The following is a 22742-nucleotide window of genomic DNA, read 5'->3' as shown; positions in this document are numbered from 1 at the left end:
TAAAGTATAGATGGATTTATGGCCATTTTGGCTATTTTTCACTTTAAAAAGGATTTATTGAGAAAAATTGGTACAATATGTATTAATTAAAACATAACTTTCAGTGAATCATGTTTAGCGTTAATATACATTGAATAATATAATAATATAATTTGGAATTTTTTTATTTTTTGAGAAGAAACGTCAAAACCTTAGAATTCAACAATTACGTTGCGTTCTAGATTCGCTAACAAAAATGGAAACCTAATACATTATTTTACGTTGTATTGATAAATACCACCCTCTTAGTCCAGGTTGCCTATCGTTTGTAAGTGACAATAAAGCAATAAATTGAAGAGCCATATGAAAACGGTAAGTACCAGTTTAAGTTAAATTTCAAGCGAGTTGAGGTTCAAAAAATTTTAAATTAAAGGTTTTTATAAAAAAAGAATTTTATTCCTATATTAGCTTCAAAATATTAAAACAATAGCCCAATAGCAATATATTACTGTAACTGCTTGGGCCTAGCCTTATATCAACATTTGTGAAAAATTCCCCATACCTTATTTAAAAAAATATAATATTCGATAAAAGCACCAAGTTCCATCACAAATTTTTGTAGAACCATCACTAAAATCAATGAACTACTTTACCAATTGTTGCAATTTCTAGCCTATTCGTAATTTGCAGAAATGTTGATTAAGTGGTACTGAATGATAAAATATATTTTCAATATATTCCGAACGATAAAATCTTGTATACATTGAAATGAATATTAAAATATTTTCAGTATGAATAAACGAGAATTTCCTAAAATTGAAACAAAAGTGTTTAAAATTTCTGAAAACAATGAAAACAATTACTTTCATTCCAACGAACATGATAACCGATAGATGACCGATCACTAGGCATATCCAGGAAGGAAAGATAACCAATTTTATCTATAGAGAAAAATCAATTTCCAACGCAGAAATGACAAGGATAAATGAAAAGCCGAGGCTTAAACATTTTTCTCCGTTCCTTCACCAATAACCCAAGAACATTATAAAGTTTTCGATTTGTCACTTTGGCTTTTCTTCGCAACAGTGGAAAAGATGGCGAAACTTTGACAACGCCATTAAAAGAACAATTTGCAGTAACGCATGAGAATAAACGGGAAAAAATTGTTGAGAAGTAATAGTTATATTCGACGTGTTAACAATGTAATAGTAATATTTCAAATAAATTTATTTTAATTTGGAATATGATTTCGCATTGTAATTAAAAATAAAAATATTGAAAACAATTTTAAGTAAAACACACCGAATAGCTATATTGAAATGATAAAAAACTGTATTATTTATTTTTGTTGCTAAAATTCATATAACTAAAACACTATAATGTTATTTACTAGCCGGTAATAGTATGCTTTATAGGTTACAAAAGATTGTATACGTTGTTATTGAATAGAGAACTATTGTGAATAGAGAAAATAATATAAACACCATGCAATATACTGTTGCATGTTGACAACACTGCTTCTGTGTAAACAATGCTACGCGTATGTAGCGCTCAGTTTCAAACCAGTGATCGGCGAAATATGTGACGTCATAGACTTCAAAAGAGGTCAAGCCGTTAGTGTTCGATTAGTGAGAGAGCCTGCGACGGTTACAATTTTTAAAATGACAATCGTTTTCCAATAGTGTAAGCCATTAAAATGCAGCCGTGAATCTACTCAATTATGTTAGGCTATGCCGGTGAAAAAGTAAAATTTCTACACAATTAGTCTCACCACCAGATATATTATATTCATTAATATCTGGTATAGGAAATAATTCCAGCCCCTTCTTGGTCAACATTTAAAAAAATAAAAACTGTTTCCAAATAACCTCGTTTAGATTAAGGCATAAAGACTATATACTAATATATAATTTCACTATAGTCTATTCGATTTTTTTTGTACATACGTCATCAAGATGTTTAATGTATTGCTTGATGCAATTTGTGAATTCGTTTCAGAATATTTTCCTTCTCATTTTATTCTACTTAAAAAGAAACACAAGGATGCCTGATTACTTCGAACACGTAAACGAATGACCCAGTCAAAGTCGTCCGGTTGTCAGACGTATGCAAAATTCTTTAAAGCAATAGTGATAAGAGGTTATAACTCTAAACTATAAACTATTGTGCCTGTATAATTAACTGTAGTTTTTAAATGTACTATAATGTTAAAATAAATTGTATTTGATAACATTCTTGTTCAATTATTTTATATAGTTTAGAATTTTGTTGTATATCTAAGCCCAACTAAATTAATACTCAGAGTTGATACGGTAACATTGCGACGTTTTGACGTCACAAATTTAGATGACGCACGAAACTGGTGCAAACATGCACAAGAACCCGCAATTGGCAATCAATATTCATAAGATGGTCGGAATCGGCAATAAGAATGTCCTTAATGATGGCGTGAGCTCGGAGAGGGGGGCTAAGGAGTTTTCAACGCATTATAACATCTGTACATTGTCTTCCTGTTGCTCTCAATTTTTATACAGCGTCTCTCTACAGCTATAACCTCATTTAGAACCTCTGAGAAAGTTCGATATTTCGAAAGATGAAGAGTGTCAAAAATTCTTATAAAAAGTGACTTGATTTTATGAATGTCATTAAGTATATATCAATAATATATAAAACTTAGAATAATATAAATAGTGGGTTTTCATAATTCCCAGATGTTCTGTCTAAATGAGATATAGAAACACCCAATATATCAAAAGACCACGCATTAACATTGTCGATACTAAAATCATAGCTATGTAGGTATTATTGACGAATGGAATATCAAATTTAACATGGTCGCTACACGCATAGGCATAGCATAGATTCATTTTTAAGAATGAATTATGCAGATATATACAACACTAACACTCTGGAATTTGATTTACAACTTAACGAACATTAAGGCAATATTTCTTGTAAATGAAGACATTTCAGCATGAAAAAATAACTATTTCAGAAGGAGCTACCTTACATCTAGAATATTACGTAAACAAACAAAAAATGTAATGGTATTCTGAGAACAATTATTTTTAATGGTTTTCTATAACTTTTTCCTTATTTCTGCTAACATAGCCGATAAACGAAAGAACGAATTTGACACTGATACAATGATCGATCCATTTTCGCACTTCTTCAGCATTTGGATGTTTTATCTCACTCTTCCTACTTACCTGGCATAGAGCCTTTCGATTACCACTTATTTAAATTGGTTGATATATATATATATATATATATATATATATATATATATATATATATATACATATATGATAAAACATGTATAATGTCCGCAATGAAGACTTCGAAGAGGCATCGAAGAAATCAAAAGGTTCATAGGTTAACACGAATCCAAACCACACCTCTATAAAAACTAGGAGGCCCTACTCTATAGATAACACACAGGACTTCTGGAACACCGGGAAAAAACAGAAATATAGGTTATCGTTTTAATAATTGTTAGGAATAATTAACGGTTGATCATATAGTGAAGTTTTGACAGAACAAATTTTTTAAAATATTTTATTAATAAATTTTGTTTTTTGGTCAAATATAAGACAACAAACATAACATAAAACAATAATCACTTAGGTTTATAGTATCATTAGTGTGATTATCCTTTGTCTTAAATAAATTATAATTTCTGGAGTTGTTTTTCTAATCTTGGAAATATCAACCGAATTTAAATAGTCTTCAAATAGTCATATTTTCCACAAATTGTATATAAATGTCGATCCAAGTTGAAGTAGTCTAAATACAAACTTTAAACAGAAATATTCAATTTCCTACGACTTTTTTCATCTGGAAGATTTGGTATACTTTATCCAAAGAGATACATAAAGCTTAACTATAGTTAGTAAGAGTGTCAGATGATATATAGCAAAAGCAAATTCCAATCCATCGTGATTATATATAAACACAATATAATGAAAAATGTTATCGCAAAACCTTAGTAATTGTCTTTTTAAATAGACCCACTTTCATTGAAATAAAAATGATGGGTTCAATTTTATTATCTTCTATATTTCAAATATAAATCATATTTTATTTCCATTTAGCTTCGTATTGAATTTTAATGTAGTATAAATTAACATCGATGGCGACTTTTACGGGCGATTTATAAAAAAACTTGGGATATTTTATAATCCTATTTGCTTTTAGGGTACAAAAAATGCCTTAACGTCAGCTCTTCCAAGATCTAAGCCATCACGATATGAATATTTTATTACTAACAAGATTTAATAGATATATATATATATATATATATATATATATATATATATATATATATATATATATTTAATGCGTTTATATATTTTATATGATATAAATTATGAAAATTACTATTTTTTTCTTGTTAGTATTTATTTTCACGTCCCAAAATCAATGAACTTCTTTGTCTAGTGTCTTCACAAAAGAACCAGAGTATTAATTCGGTAACCTAAATTTATGCTCAAAATTTGATCGATATAACTGGTAGAATAATGATGCCCATTCCCTTGCTCTTCCAAAGCTCTAACACATCAACTGAACCCCAATTACATAACGTATTGGAGATTTTATTGTTGACCTTCATTTCGACTTTATCTTGCCTATTTTCAATTTCTTTAATATGAAGAAGAAAAATTTGTTTTTCACAAATACTATTTTAGTGACTTGCAAATCAATGTCTTCCAAGGTAAGAACAATTACTTGAAGAAAAATAACACATAAGAAAAACCAAAACGCTATTAAGATAAATATAAAAGAAGTTTGAATCGAAAAAGTTTTAAAAGTCAAATATGTTACGACTTTGAGATATAATGCAAATGAAATATTTGTTTTTCCAAATTCAATTTGTCTTCTTCAAAACAATACCCCTTGGGCACAATGCGTTTATGGTGACATTGTTTTATTTGCTTCTGGCGTACCCTTTAAAACCTCCTTGGGTTCGGGTTTAGTTTCATCAAACGACACAGTGAAGAAAATTAACCTTAAATAAACCTAAACAATTCTACAGGAACTATTATAGTAGGATATAAGATTGCAATATTTCTTCCGTAGCCTTTGGAAGTTGAATGATATAATTTTGATTTCCAAACACGGAAACAAACCAGAAGGCATTACCTCCTATCTATCAACAAGTGTATTAACTACAATCATCAACAGTATTTGTGAACTAGAATAATTGAAAATAGAAGAATTATTCCAGAATATCTTGGACCAATTGAACATAAGTTAAAGCAGATATTACCTGCTCAGATGAAAATCAAGATTATCCATAAATAATAAGATATTAATGTACAATGACACCATTCAATTTTTGCTTTCGACGATTTAATCGTCTTTTCGAAACGTTACAATTATGTTTCGGTATTTGAAACCGAATATTCTATATAAAAGACGTGGAAAGACAAAAAGACGTTCAAGATGACACTGATCATGACGGGGTAAAACAGTCGAAGGGTACAAAGACAAACAATAACTATTAGGAGTTGAGGAAACAATTCATATAAGTTAAATTCTATGATAATAATCAATCTCTTATAGAAATCCCATCAAGCTAGCACTACTGTCGACGACCAAAACGGGATTATTCAGCCCGAATCTTCCAGTCAGAGTCGGATCTAATGGCAAGTACAAACATAAAAGAAGCGAATATTTCGGGCACTGCGCAAGATCGCAAACATTCGAGGAAGATTCGGCGAACAGCCTTCCGTTCCATTGGACCATGTTCATCATTTGGGTCGGAAGCGCGTATTAATTTGCCTATTTTCATACTTTTCACAATGGCATAACAAAATAAAATATCTTGTGAAACAAAACTTTTCGGCAGTATAATATTGAAATCCAACTCGTTTGAAGATTATGGTAAAAATATGTCATAAAACTTTTGTGTTTCTACAACATTAGTATTCTATTTATAGATTCCTGATGAGATTTCAAACTTTTAACATTCTGTAATGACTGTAAAATAATCCAACATCATCAGAAGATATATTCAGCTCCAAGAGAAAAGGGTGTATATACATATCTAGAATTTCACTATGAGGTACACATAATAAAAACATAAATTAAGAATATTACCTTTATTTGAAGGCGCAAAATGTATAAATGCGGTCTTCAGACAATTTATCCTTCAAGGATAAAGACAAGAATTATATAAACTGGTACGAATTTACTGCATGGTGTATGTTACATTCTAGAAATGTAATTACTGTTTTGAAGGTGAAATATTTGTTAACTGTTTGATACAACGGCTGAGTAGTATGAAGAAATAAAAGCCTTATAAGAAGTCCTTATAAGCCTTATAAGATGTTATGCTAATATCTTTTCAAATTATAAACTAAAAAAATATAAAATAGATATATATATATATAGATATATATATATATAGATATATATATATATATAATATCACAATATACACCTTTTGCCCACTGGATCGATTGTTAATTGCTAAGAGCAATTTTGAAATACTAGGTCACGTAATATTCAATACTTACTTCTATTTCGAATTGTTATTGTTAATTGAAGTTTTAAATAAAAAGTCAAAATATTAATGCTGTTTGAAAAGACGCCTTATAATGACAATTAATAATTATTTTATAATTAATTATTAATAATAATTATTAATTGATATATTGATTCAAATTCCATGATTCTGCATTCTTACATATCATCGATCAGCGACCTAATATCCATCAAAACGAATTTACAGCCATTTTGAACACTATGAATCCAAAATGCCTTAATAGTATCTGAAATATGCTTTTGGAGATTTATCTTAAGTGAAAAGACATAAACCAGGGAATATTAACGCACAAAAGCTATTTGAATATCATTAAATCCTCGGTATATTTCTTGTTTCATCTTCGCCGACAAAGTTCGCCAACCGACTAAAAAAACTTTCAATACATTTTTAACACAGGATAACGTCATTTACGTACGGACTTTGAAGTTGTTCAAATAATTAAAATCAATTCTTGTTTTATCATTTTTATGTATCAAATTCTAAATGAAAGAACGCACATTTTATTATTGGAAATGTTCACAAAAATTCGACTTTATAAACAAGAACTAAAATTGTTTTCGAAGTCTCGAACAAATTAAAGTTTACCTGTCCGTCAATTAGGAACAAGCAAAAAAGTGTATATCTAAAAAAACATTTTTAAGGTGGTAAGTCCACGTCAACTATAAGGATCTATTCAATTTAATAACAATATTATTTTTACGGAACTAAAAATATATGTTATAAAAAACTAGGCGCCGCAGGACTAAAGTTTATTATGGGTTGTAAAAATATTGAAATACCTAAATCGAATTTCAAAGTTCTCATCATTGAAAAACGTTTTTTCTAACCAATAAAACATAATTTATGTATATAAACTCCTTACAGGATGGCTTTCAACATTATGTATGTGATACGAAATAATAAATAAGAATTTTCGTGCTTCTATAATTTCATATTAAGAAGAGAAAAAAAACGAATATTGATTATTTTTCTGTTTGGGGTACATTTGAAAATAATTATGGAAATCTTCCTTACTACATTTATTACGTCACACATTGCTTTTCAAACCCTCCACATATGATCTACTGTTTTTAAAAACACTATTCATGTATCTGCCTAAATAAATAATGTTCAATATCGATTTGTTCAAGCTATACATACCTATAGTCTAATCAAAGTTTTTTTAGTAATGTTTCATGAATATTTGGGAAAACATTGCAATGTTGCCGCATTAACTCTGATTTTTAGTTCAGTTTGGGTTTGACATACAAGAAAATTCTAATCTAAGTAAAATAATTGGAAATAATTTTATCAAATATAAATTAATTTAAAATTATAGTATATCTGAAAATTATAGATCATATACAGCCACATTAATTTACAGGTAAGAGTTATAAGTACCTCTCAATACTATTGCATTAAATAATTATGTATACGTTTGACAAACGGACGACGACCGGTTGTCAGATCTGCGCAAAATTATTCGAAATATTAGTTATTATTACTACAGATTAAAAACCGACACACATTATTTTAGAGCTTTGATTATTTTGATAAATTTTAAATCGCTCCAAAGCCAAACTGAACTAAAAATCAGAGTTGATGCGACAATGTTGGTATGTTCGACGTTACTCGTCGAATATCCATGACGCACTACTAGAAAAACTTGAAAAAACTATAAATGCAATTCTCCAGGCCTTAAAAATTATGTACCTATGTATGTATCATCTGGATTTTCGGTTTAGTGTAAACCCTTATTTAAAATCTACTAATGACAGTGGTATAATTGGTCGAATTTCATAAATTGTTTAAAAAAATATATGAGAATATTTCGAGGTTCTTCAGGTTTATTATAATACCTTGTTGTAAAAAAGAGCGATTGAACGATGGACAATGTACTTCACAATGGCATTAATTAACAGTATTCACACTTTCATATTTCTTTTTTTTTTTAATTTGGGCCTTATAACCCATTATAACCTTCTTATTTAGGTACATTATTTAGATTGTTCCTCTACCTCCATGTATTTTTCTTTAAGATTTTTCAAAAAATTTATCTTATTTTTTATTATATCCAAGAATGGTTTTCAGTGTTTTCAGTTACAGCACATATTCATGACCCTACTAAACCAAATAAAATCGCATAAAATCACTAAAATATGACAAAACTTCTGAAGAGAAGGAACGAAAGCAAACACGAACAAAACCGGTGGAAAACCTCATCTTTCATATAGATAGATCATATCATATAGAAAACTTGTAAAAACTATCGACTAATAAATCGACTAAAAAATAGAAAAGATTTTATCAACATTATAGAAATGGGACTATAAATAGTTTAATAAACGTTCTGAGAAAAAGAGACAGGATTTCGATCAATTCGTTATCTCAATCAATATATAGGATGTTTGTGCTCTGTCAGTTTATGGGGACGTATTAGGAACTTGGGAAAGTATGCGATTGTCATTTTTATTGACTTTCCTTCCTCTTACGAGGACGCAATCACTGACCCTCGCTTTAGACAGACTTGGAAGCAAAATATATTCCCCCAGAAGTTTGTAAGCTTCATCAGACAACTTACTATCGCTTCGCCATCCATATTATGTACTAAAACATTGTGTCTGTTTTTTTTTTATCGAAGCTGCTGTTCACCAAGGAAGCATTTCTTTTTCATTTTAGCAGTTTGTTTTTCAAAACCATTGGACTTGTTGGTTGAAAGATTTATTGTTCTTTTGTTTATCATAGACTTATGAGGCAATGTGTTCTTTTTTGAACAGAAAATACTACGATCACCACCAAAAACATATAGATTTTGATAAATACTTAAAAGTATCCGAGCTGATAATAACTGCGACAGATCACAGGGTTGAAGAATATCATAATTATAAAAGAGCGAAACTGTCTTTTAACGGCGAATAAAGCTTCAAAACTTCATCTGGTAATGGAATTGATTCCATCTCATATAACCTTAAATAACTAATAAAACATGATGTTTTTACATAATGAAAAATTTTTGCCATTATCAATTTGGGTTGACAATGGACAATTTAAGGATCAATATATTCGCAATTGCACCTCCTGATATTCAATATAGGGATGCAGAAAAAATATTGAGGTATTTTTTGCCGATATATCGATATATCGACATTTTTTTACCTGATATTTTTCAATTTAAAAGGTTTATCAAAAATATCACTATTCTTTAAGAAATTTAGAAAAAATAAACATTTTCTTAAGCTAATATTTCACTATTTTTATTTTTTCTTAAAAATATCGATGTTTTTTTCCTCCGATATATCGATATATCGAAATATCGATATTTATTTCGGTGCCCAACGCCCCTAATTCAATATCGAAATTAAGAACTTCCATTTTATGTTTCGTTTTTTCATTTTTCATTTTTAAGTCATAGAATTCCTAACATATAGGGATAAAATGTATATCCTATTAAATGTTGGTAATATGATTAGTTAATGTAGTCTGTAAATGCCAACACCGATTATAATCATCACTAGGTTTATTTGATCTCGTTTTTTATCATATCGATATAAAAATAATATAATAGTTATACTCACATTAAAAATTCCATTGGTATAGGCATCAAAAGTTTCTTTGCAAAATCCCAACTCGGTTATATCGTACAGAACATCTACCAGAAATCCACCTGGAGCTCCATGAGTATGAGTACCACTGAGTATGAAATTTTCGTGAGTATATGTGTCATTATAAAGTTCTTCCAGTTTCTCCAGCACCTAAAATAAATATTAGTAAATATATGTAAGTTGTAATATATGATGTAATATATATAATGTAATGTATAAGTAATTTTTTTTGTACCATTGAAGATTAGCTTTTTGGTACAAACGAATTAAAAATTCAATAAAATTGCAACCCAAATGTAAAAATGTTGACTTTTTTAATTTAAAAAAGTTAAGTTTGTTTGGAAGACTGTTTGGCGAATACGTAAAGCAAGCAAGAGCACCATCTAACTATTCGCATTTATTATATATACTATTATATAACTACTAATTTTTCATATATTTCCGACCACTCCCTACGGTTTATTTTCTTCAATGTTACGTATTAGTCTACTTTCAATTAATTATTTTCTCGAAAGCCTAGAACGTCATTTAAGAAATTACCACATACTTTTAATACAACTAAGGTAGATCAATTAAAGGCTTCTAAAAAGAAAGTGTCCATCTTTCATTCAGCACCCATGTACAAACCATTGCAATTTGCGTTTCTGAATTTGTTTCTCAACTGTGCATTGATAGTCTCGTAACTATTTTTGTGGAACGTTGTTAAAGATGTCAGAGAGAGATAAATGAGTAAAATTATCAATTATGCTTTTAAAACTCTAATAGTCATTTCCCAAAATGTGCAAATATGGGGTTGCACTAAAAATTCAAATAAATTCAAATAAAGTCATACAACGCTGTCAAAACAAGGTTCTTCGATTGATTACCAATGCCTATCGCTATGTAACCAATGAAGAACTGCACGATGACCTGGAAATCAAATGGATTTGCGAAGTTGTCCAGGATTTCGCCTTGAAACACGAAAGAAGATTACTAAATCATACTAACGTAGAAGCAATACAACTGCTGGACAGGACGCAGGATGTCAGGAGATTGAAACGAACAAAACCATACGAACTTATATAAAGTGTATACATTTAGTGTTAACTATAGCTATACGTTAATAATTAATAAATAATTATAATTTTATAATTGAGGAGTACATACTGATGTATTTTCTCGCACTCGTCTTGCTTGTTAATTAATCCCAGTACATAGGAAAAGTAGTAATAAATTAATTGTAAATTAAGATTGTACTAAGCGTATCTAATAAAGATGTTATATAAAAAAAATTCCCAAAACACCCTTTTTATAATATATGCTTTTTTATAGCTTTATGGTGGTGTTTTTGTCTCTCCGGCATATATCCGGTATTGGATTATGTTTTGTGACCGTTACCTGACCTGTGACTTATTTAGGATAGGGAAAATCTTTTATAATTGACCATTGGCTAGAAGAGAACATACATGCAACCTTAAATAGTTCGAACAGAGGTGTTCTAATCTTTTTTCACTCTTCCATTATTTCTCTTAAGTTCGTTTCAGAACAAAGCCCTGAGAGGAATTGTGGGCGCGCCCTAATACTATAGGACTGATTACGTACATCGAGACCTTCAGATACCCACAGTCAGTCAAGAAATCAAAACAATTACAAGGGGGCACGAAGAAAGACTCCATTCTCATGAGAATATTGAAGTATTGCAGCTTTTGGATACCACCAGAACAGGACACAGACTCAAAAGAATCAAAACATCTGATCTTGTGTAGTGTTGTGCACATAATAAAAGAATACAACTGTGACATGTATAAACATTATTTCACCAAAGACTGAGATATCTATGGCCCATGAGTCCTTCCAGTTATATACCTAGATTTAGGTTATCATAAAGACAAATTGTAAGTTAGTCTGAAACGACTAGTAACAACGTAATGATTAAATTTAAAAAAAATTAAGTTTCTTTAAGCTCACAATTCGCAATAAGTTAGGAGGTCAGGGACTCATGTGCGGAATCGTCTTCATTCACTTAAATCGTAATTAATGTAAATAAATTAAATCGTGTAAAGAAAAGTGTTTCATTAATTCGCAAGAAAGTCTGGCTGAAATCGTTAGTTGTGAGCAACCAGGGCACAGAGTGAATTAGCAACAATAAACAAATAAAAGGGCTCGAACGGCAGTTCGTTTTGAGAGAAGTGGCAGACGAAGAGAAAAATAGCTTTGTTACTTTCTATTAATAACTTAGTAGATTTATTTATGAAGGCTTACTTACAAACTAATTAAAGCTATGAAACATGTAGATTTTAAAAACAAGGATATGAGCGAAACCTTTATAATCTAAATATATCACATCTCATAGAATATTTAAACAAGTGAACTACTGCGATCTGGTTTTGGTGTCCATACATACTGAACTGTGATGCTTACGCCAGATATCCACGGACTATTTTTTAGAACATGGATACTTCTTAATTCCAATAGTTTATGGATAAGCACGTTCAACCACCTTTGTTGCGTTTATAGCTTGAACAGATTTTGGCCGAAATCAACTTAACAATGTCAAGGAATATTTCAAGTAACGTCAAGCTCTCTTCCTTTCTACGGTTTGGATTTAAAGCCAAATATTCTTAATTTACTTTAAAAATATCTTGTTATAATGTAAATAAATAGTCGCTTAGTGAATCTACCCATTCTAACCCTATTCTAATATAAACCTTATTAAATATTGTATACTGCCGCCCTGGTGGCGCTGTGGTAAAGGCGATAGGACGGTCCTCCTACTGTTGCGATAGCCGCGGGTTCGAATCCTGCTGGGGTCTGGTCGTAAATTAATGTTTGTGATTGTTTTAGGCAAGAATGTAAAACCCGACAAGGGAAATGATCCCAGTCACGCCAGTAACCAGGCTGAGTAAGGCCGGATGTTTTCTGGGATGTTTTCTAAAGTTAGTCACCCGCCAGTCGGTAGGCTTAATGCAGAGGACCGTGGTTCGGAGCCCACATTAAACTGTAGGCCCAGTCCAGATAAACCCATAGTTGGTAAAAGGAGACTATTAGAGAGAAAAAAAATATTGAGTACTGATAAACCGTTTCTGAAATATTTTAAGGAACAAAACCTTGGGACAAACGCAAATAGCGCCTTCGGAAAAAATATATTCGGTAAAAGGAGATTTCCTTTTCACTGATACGAAAAACCTAAATCAAAGGGAAAAAATTGCCCTAGTTGAGTCGGATATCCTGTAACACTAAGAAAACATGAATATGAAACGTATTATAATATTTTGTTTTTTTATTGATTGATATCAAACTCAAAATAAAAAGCAAAAATAAAAAATTCCAATAAGGGCTTTTAGATTTTTCATAGTCTTCAAGATAAAAATATATTTTTTAATACATTTCCTTTGAAGGCAGATTAAAAGCAACGACTGCAAAGATTCTCATATTGATTGAACATTCCTTAAATAGATGTTATTCAGCCGCGGATATTGATCAGATACTTTAAATTTTCTTTGATGTTTCATGTTTTCTTAAAATATCCTTGTTTCTTTTCTTATGTGTATGTATTTTACTTACAACATGCTTTTAAATTTTCTAATAAATGAAATTACTTATTTAGAATATCCAGTACCGTATTAATTGCTTTATATAACAGGTCCCTGCTGATATACTAATATACGACCAAAGAGACATTGTTCTATCTAGGCAGTTAAATATTTGCAATTACATTATTTGTGAGTATTGCCTCTATATTCGCCCACCAGTTTTCCTTTGATGATAATTTTTTAGTATAGTTCGTATGGTTAATGGTTCTATAAACAATCTATGGCTAAACACTAAACTACTATAATCCGCTTTTGATATCGCTCCGAGCAATAATGGTATTATGCCCTGAACTGCGATGCTATGAGCAGAAGTCGTCAGATTATTAGTATCTCTAGAAATATGGACAAAAAATGAATAAGAAACCCTTTAACACTGAATATTTACAATATTTTTTAACTACTACCAACTGACTACTTTGAAGTCGGCGCCGAGCCCAAACAATACAAAAACAGCCGGCTTGGTAGCGCAGTGGTAAAGGCGATACTACGGTCCTCCTATTGCGATAGCCGCGGATTCGAATCCTGCTGGGGCATGGTCGTAAATTTATGTTTGTGATTGTTTAAAATTTGTGATTGTTCTAGGCAAAAGTGTAAAATCCGACAAGGAAAATGAACCCATTCACGACAGTAACCAGGCTGGGTAAGACCGGATGTCTTCTGGGATGATTTCTAAAGTTACTCGCCAGTCGGTAGGCAGCTTAATGCTGAGGACCGTGGTTCGGAGCCCACATTAAACTTTAGGTCCAGTCCAGATAAACCCATAAATGGTAAAAGGAGGAGTATACAAAAATAATAATACAATTTTGTAGCATATACAATAAATTACCAACAACGCTTTTATTTTATTTAATATTACAACGGGTAGGCCAAGTAAATGTGTATGAGAGAAAATAGAGATAGAGAAACAATGATTGAAAATAAGGAGCGCTTTAGGCACAGGGTCCGCTACCTATCCTAGGTAATTTAAGAAATGTTCCAAGCAAACTAGAACAACAACAAACTATTGTCCGAGCAAGGCATCGCACTCGCGACCTGCGACTGGGAACTAAACGTTTTAACAATTACATTATAGAAACAATCATCCACTTCATTTTTACGAGGTCTTATATGATATTGTTAGTGCTTAAAAAGCAAACTGAATGGTTTTTTCACTCAACGACTTCCGATTTTCCCTATAGACAACCATCGTCAGCGCTTGAGTGCTGTATGAACTATCTACTACTTTTAGAATATGTTCAGTAGAATACAATAAGGAATGAACCATGACAAATAATATAAATAATAATAACTTAATAATATAACAAGATACAAATAAAATAAATCAAAGATTTAAGTAAATGAGAAACTGATGTCATAACTATGTATTGGATTGAACCATCAATTCTTTCTCTGTCATCTCGATAAATGAAACAGGTAGAACTGGATGGCCAATTTCCTTTCCTTGACCTGCATACCTTTGTAACCGATAACAGAAGAACAAGGATATCTTATCACATCAAGGATATGTTATCACATTTGAGATAAGAGACAAAATGTATGCATTCTGAAATCTTGTTCTGATAGGTAATTCTGACGATTGTGAGCATGGAGAATAATGGTTCTGAAAACGACTATGAAATGTATAAGACTGACACTTAAGCAGTAGTGATCGGCAATATTTGGATACATGCGCTTATATGTGATAAAACCGTAATAATCTTGAACTGGTTCAATAGATTCAAGAATGACTTCTGTTTAGAAGATGTGGGGGAAAATTTGATATTCAGCGAGCGTCTTTTAACATATGCAATATATGATATTCTTTTCGGGCAATATTATGTCAGATAGGCAGAATTGTCTATACGTACTAACAGTTTGGCTCTTGTACGAGAAACTTGGGGGTTCGCTGGGTTCGTTTACATAATGTAATTAATTAATTTAAAACATATTTATCAGAAGAGTAGTACATATATAAATATTGAGATAAAGTATACCTCTATGTTTGATACAATGATATACTGTCAAATTCTCAACTTTAAAAATATTTATAAGCATGTTAAAATTATTAAAACATATATTTTTATATACATACAGCTCGGTTAAGGCGACTAAAATATATGCCTCTAGCCAAAATACGGCTTCAAGTATTACTGTGACGCTGTGTTGAATAAAAAGAAGAGATGAAACTTGTTACCATATCACCGCCCTTCTCATATTTCAGGTCTCTTTTCTATGAAATTACATTAGTTATGTATAACTGTGTGTATCTCGTCTGCTTATGCTGTAAAAATTATTATTCATAGAGTTGATTCAAGTTAATTTAATATTTATGTAAAAAATCTTATAAGGATATATAAAAGTTGTATATTTAGATATTTTTCGAAACAAATAATAAATTTAAAATAATTATTCTTATATTACCTACTATTGAAAATCTAGTAGATTATGTAAATAAATTTCAAGTCTAGAGGGAGCCACATTGCGAAAAATATGGGAGCTTGTAGAGATCTCGCACGAATTCTTAAATCTAATCCGTTTTAAAGGTTCAGAGGAGACCTCCCATTGTTTGAAAACCTTCCATTACATGAATTCCTAGCACGACCAACGAAATGCAGTGTGTGTTTTAGGCCACCAAAGGAGAGCATCATCTGCTCGAATTTTGTTGTAGTACAGATGGGACAACGACCACATATATATAGTCTATCGAAAGAGGTTTTGTACATACGACATCAAAATGTTTAATGTATGGAATTTGTAAATTCATTTTAGAATCAGACGAATGCAAAATTCTTCAAAACAATGGTTATAAATCGACAAACGTTATGTTAATGCTTCGCTTGTTTTGATAAATTTCAAATTGCTACTTATTATTACTGTGATTGAAAATTCCGAAACCAGAGAGAACAGATTGTGATTCGAATCATTTACTTTGGACAGAAACGAAATAATTGAGGCTCCCTCTTCCCAGTAATTGTCGTTCAAATTGGTTCGTAAGCATTTTTACACTGTTAAACATTAATTTGCTGCGATTTTTATTGAAAATGTTTTTAGCGTGTTGCAGCTGCACTGAATATTAGTATGGAGACGGTCACTAAAATATCTCAAAGAATGAAATATATAACATTGAATTCACTGAAAATAAAAAACTCCTCATACGATTCGTGCGACGAATCAAGATCCGCTTTTCTTTCAAGAATCAAGAACTCTATCAACGATTAAATGTATGAAATGTATAAAAAGAGTGAGTAGATTTTTAATACAAACTTAATTTAATGCAATTATTTCAAAGGAAACTGTTAGTCTGAAAAGTATCGAAAAGGTCTAATGAAAATTCAGTATATAGCTTTTAAAAGAATACAATTTTTAAAGGCATATAGTGAAATTAAGCAAGACTTATTATTTCAATTTATGTTTTATATGATATTTCAGAATGGGACCAATGTACCCAAAGGTCACTCACGGCAAGATGATAATAAAAATAGTGTTTTTCATAAAACTTGATGCAAAAAGTAAACATTTTAATAACAATTGATTGGGCTTCATTAGTCATAATCTCTATTAATAATTTATTGCAGATATATTATACTTGGCAAGGAAACAGAAAGTGAAGACAGAAATTGTTAATAACACCTTCGGTTTGGGTGAACTCGATCAGACATATTGAAGAATAGATTGACAAATGATGGAATTTTGAACAAATGTTAGATAGATCAGAAACTTTCTGAATATGATATGATTCAATGCTGTCAATTTCTAAAACAGGGTGATGAGAGTGGAAACAAGTAAAGGTGAGTATATAATTAATATATAATAGGTGTAGGAAATGCTTTTATATAGTGTAAAATGCGCGCTGTGTGCGCAGATATGTGTGTAATTGTTCAGAATGTACATTAGCATTTGGTTAAAACATATCAGGAGACAAGGTATAGTAACTCTTTTGAATATATGGCAAATGTATTAAAGAGAATGCAGTGATTAAATCTCATTTTATCAAGATAGTTATACACAGGTACTAACAGAATAAACTAAGGAGAAATACAGTGATATCAAAATGACTTTACAAAGAACACTGTACCAAAGGACACAAGAACTAATCGTAAAAGGTAAATATGCTCTCTAATGAAAGTAAAATATATTCCTTGAATATAAAATTGTTAATTAAATGAATTAGGCCTACAAGGGATACACGTTACTACATAAAAGAACACGCTTACAACTCTTACTCATATGTGGTATGGAAGTGAGTACAAAGTAAATATAATCGAACAAAATTCTAACCTACATATAACTTTATAATTAATTGCAATTTTAAGTCCTTCGATAAGGCATTAGATTTACTATAATGTTAAAATAAATTATATTTCATAACAGAATTTTTATTTAATTATTTTATTTAGAGAAGAATATTGTTGTGCGTCAAAGCCAAACCGAACTAAAACTCACGTGACGATACGGCAACATTGCCAGGTTTGACGTCCATATTTAGATGACATATGTACAAAACTTCTTTGGATAGACTATACATTGATAGTTTTTTAGGATGTAGGTGTTATATAGCGTGAGTGATATGATCCTCATTGTTATTAAATAGTGATAGATCTAAGGGAAAATTTTCCGGGCGATTTTAAATTTCCTGATAGGAAATATCACTGTTATCAAATGACAAAAGCTACGGAATAACCAACTTTTCAGTAATCTCATTACCGCATTTTTTAAACTGAATCCCACCATACAGGCATCGATAGACACAAAGAGAACTCTGTTGGCACCATCGTCAAATATAAACGCTCTGGCAAACTGTCTCAAATGTAAGCCACAACCTTTCTGGTCTAACTTAGCATATCCCATCTACAAAAAGAAACATCAACACTTTTAAAATTAATTAATTTATAACTTACAAGCGTTATCTCCGCTGTAGGGCCGGTACAATCAGCTCTACCCACGCCCACCTGATATGTACCCAGTGAAAAAGGTAATACAAAACATATCAGAAGAACTCTTAAAAACCAGTACATATTTCAAAAGGTTCACTGCAACAAAACACCAAACATTTTGAGGCAAGATGAGATTTAAATACATCTTGAAATAGTTATTGTTAAAATCAATGATAAACAATCACTTATCGCTTAAAATAACTGTAACAGCGATAATATTCTAACAGCATATTATCAATAACGGCAAATACTTAAACACCAAATGTTTTTTATATTATTTTAATTACTTAAGCGGTTTGAACTAGATTTTTTCTATATTAAAATTACGTTTATTTGCATAAATTATAAAACTGATATATATTTGAACTTGATACCACGAAATTTTTGAAGTACTTGGAAAATATTGATTTATTAACTATCTGACGGAAATTCACTAAATTGACTAATTTAATTATCATTAGTAATTCAATGTTGAGATTTGCATATTGCATAGATTTCTTGATTTGAACTAAAAATTATATACGGAATTACGTTTGCCGTCTATTGTTGTTTCAAAAATATAAAATAAACAGAAAATTTAATATCATATAACAAGCCTGCCTGTCAACAACCTCTTAAAATAGCAGAGCTGATAAACAATTGATAAACACGTTTTATAAAAGGTGACTTCGCTCTTTCCTTTCGCACCTTGGTCAGTTCTGAACATTTGAACATATGAAATTATAAGCTTTGTCGTATGATTTTTTTTTGTTCTTGTTTAAAACGAGGCGGTAGAATGCATGACGCACACCTGGTCGCGGAGACTTGCCCTGGGCTTACCAATACACTAAACTGAAACCGCCTCACAGTTAACCACTGTGGATTGGTACTGCTACTGCATTATGGCACCATCACCCGGTGATCGGGCAGTCCTTATTGGACACGAGGACCCGGCGATTCTATTGATTCGCGAGCTTGAGTTAACACACGACTGAATACTGTCGTATGGGGGCAAAAGTTATGACTGCAGCGACGGATGGGGTCGTTTCAGCCTAGAAAAGGGGGAGGTTAGCGGTGACACGGTACTAAGCTCCCAGCATATCAATCAGCTCGCGAACAAGCGCGTTTTCAAAAGAACTTGAACTGAGTTGTTTGTGTAATGATTGAGATATGAAATGTTTGATTTCTGTAGTTTCAGTTTCCCTATGAATTTGATTATTTCTGACAAACCATGGAGCATTTAAGATTCTCCTAAGGTGCTTACATTGGAAAACTTGAAGCCGTTTCACCTGGTGAGATGTGACAAACTTGAAATAGACATTAGATCCGTAGAGCAACATCTTGTAAAATAAGAAATTGATTGAGATTGGATAACAGGTTTGCCATTCCCGAACCTCCCTGGATTGCTTTCTGGATTTGGGAATACCAACCTAACCGTCGATCGAAGTAGAGACCTAGGTACTTGAGGTTATCAAGCCATGGAATTCTTGCGGTGTCGATCTTAAGGTGGAAAATGATGGCCTGGGTTTTCAGGGGGTTGATTTGCAACCTCCAGAATTTGAAACACTTGACGGCATGATCGAGCTACTTCTGTAAACGTTCTTGAATTGTAACCTCGAACCTGGAGGTCGTGAAGAAAGCAGTGTCGTCAGCGTAAAACGCGACGTCAATGTGCCCGTTTCTCGGCAGATCTGAAATAAAGAAGTTAAATAAAGCTGGGGCTACCGGGAAACCTTAAGATACGTCAGCATCGATTTTGTTTTCGACTGGAAAGTGTTTTCCTGGTCTTGACCTGGAAAGATCTGTCCGATATGTAAAACTTGATCAGAGTTTGCTGTATGAAGACCCAGCGCAAACGCAATAAAACCTGCAGCTCAACTATGACTCTCCAATTAGCTATTTCTTAAATCCAAAGAGGAAAAATACACTGAATTAAAAATGAAAACATTTAAATTCTGCCTATTCTTGTAACAAATTAATATATCTCATATGCCCAATATGCCATATCTGATTACCCCAATCTATGCAGTTAGTTATATTTCAAAAACCAACGTCATAGGATATTGATTTCGTCTTTTTCCACAAATCTTCATTTTAACTTTTAACTCATCTGAGTTGATCTGAAATGTAGTAGGAGTTGGTAAACTATCTGAATATGGAATGAACTGAATATCTCATGGAATATTTGGGTATTTCATTGAACTTTTGTATTTTATTAATTTATTGGCATTTATCATTTCTACATTTTCTACTCACTACTACTTTCTAATTTATCTATCATGCTTAAAAAGGTATTTATTAAAAAAAGCTGGTACAATATTCATTAATCAATATATCATATTCAGTGACTTTTCCTATGTTTTTGGCAACTTATCGATACAGTATCAAGATAACGATGTTGGTTTAGAATCAAACCAATCATCCATTCATTTTCGCACTTATTCAACATTTCAAAATAGTGTGCCGGCCAAACTATGCTGCATTGATCTGACGAAGTGGAAATAAGTGGGCTCTATATCGGATGAATACGCTGGGTGTGTCAAAGATTCCTTCACAATACTTGCAGTGTGTTACTAGACATTGTCATGAAAGAACATGACTTGGTTTTGCATTTGGTTTTAGCAGCTCGTAACATCCTACACTGTGCTGATCCCAGTATATGTACAGCATAACATTATACTCATGAATATTCCACTTCGATCTCGATATGGATATATCTCGCACTAGCCCATGATTCTTTGCTCTTGGAAATGCCAAAGTACACCCCCATTTATCACCAGTCACAAACACAACACTTATTTTTTCATAACAATTTGGATCTTTCCTATCGCATGTAAAACCCTGAAAGCTCTTTGAGAATTTGAGAATAGTTTTCAATAAGTTTTGTAATTCATGATCATGAGCATCAAAATCGCCACTTTTAAATCCAAAACCTATAATTGGTATATGACGAAGTAACATCGCCAAAACTTCCAAAAAGTTTTTAATGGATTTTAGCAGAATATTTCTTAAAAATCAAACAACAGAGGTTATAGAAAACTTAATTTTGAACGACTCTTTATTAACATCCTTATACTAAATAACTAAAATTATACCGATTACTTCATGTTTTCACCACCTAATATAAAGAACAAGAGATAACTTTTAATTGTTCTATTCATTATTTATTCCAGTTGATTTAAAACTTATCATGTTATAAAAACTATAAAATACAAACAAGCGACAAATATTATTTTACCGCAAAAAACAAATTATTCTCATGCAATATATAAGTGGGAACGAACTCGGGAATTTGGATTAAACCTTTGTGTATTTGTAAACAAGATTCAACTTTAATAAAACCTATTTGAAAATGCCTCTTCCTTTCGGCTTTTAGAAAAGAAATATACCAGACTCTCTACTTTTTATACTTCTAGATTCGTTTTTTTTTGTACGAAACGTATATTAAAAAGGAATTGTACGCGATGTTCAGTATTCACGTACATATAAGTTGATAGAAGCTAATTATTGCAGAGATATTTATTATCTTTTTTATGTTTACCTTGAGGAAAATTAATTATATTAAACTGGACTTTTTTATGTATAATTTTCAATTTCTTAACTGACTTCAAAAAACGCACGTCCGAGGTGGTCCCACTGGAGCCAAGTCAGGATCAGTGGGGAAAGGTGAGAAATCGAGAGAAAACCTCAAATTTAAAAGGCATGTAAAGTTTCCTCTTATTTTTTTATCTAAAATAATTAGATACTTGTGTATAATGTTATTGCTGAACTAATGTGATCAAAAATCGGAACTAGATCAGTATAAAAGCCATCCAGTTTGCTTTTAAGCAAAACCCATATAATTTGAAAAGGCGCAGAAATAACGAGGCAACTGGTTCTATATTGTAATGGGTAGAGCGTTCAGCTCATATGCAGAGGTCGTGAGTTCCATTACCGACGAGGACAGAACCACTTTGTGTTGTTCTAGTTTGATTAGAAACATTTGTCAAATCACCTAGACTAGGTGGCAGACATCTGGGACTGAAGCGTTCCTTATCGATGTTATCATACGGGCTGCTCCTTTACTTGGCTTACCCACTGTAATACTTAATAAAACTACCTAGTTTATAGAGTAAATATCCAACACTAAAAAAAGAAAAATATAATAATTTTAACAAAACAAATCAAC

At 31.4% G+C, this 22742-nt stretch overlaps 1 protein-coding gene across 2 annotated transcripts in view; it reads right to left on the bottom strand.

Moving 5' to 3' along the window:
• LOC143194995 (neutral ceramidase) overlaps positions 1 to 18729 on the bottom strand; it is a 43947-nt gene extending 25218 nt beyond the window's left edge. For both annotated transcript variants that reach the window (XM_076401825.1, XM_076401826.1), the window contains exons 1-3: positions 18560 to 18729; positions 18366 to 18509; positions 10084 to 10260 (exon numbers count right to left, since the gene is read on the bottom strand). In XM_076401825.1, the coding sequence (XP_076257940.1) occupies positions 10084 to 10260; positions 18366 to 18509; positions 18560 to 18676 (438 nt within the window). In that variant the 5' untranslated portion in view covers positions 18677 to 18729. The remainder of the gene's footprint in view (positions 1 to 10083; positions 10261 to 18365; positions 18510 to 18559) is intronic.
• Positions 18730 to 22742: the final 4013 nt, after the last annotated feature.

The sequence above is a fragment of the Rhynchophorus ferrugineus genome, unplaced genomic scaffold (assembly GCF_030347505.1).
Source record: "Rhynchophorus ferrugineus isolate W39M unplaced genomic scaffold, kcgeb_rfMv2 rfM4, whole genome shotgun sequence".
Taxonomy (NCBI): domain Eukaryota; kingdom Metazoa; phylum Arthropoda; class Insecta; order Coleoptera; family Curculionidae; genus Rhynchophorus; species Rhynchophorus ferrugineus.
This window is presented reverse-complemented; position numbering and strand designations above follow the sequence as displayed.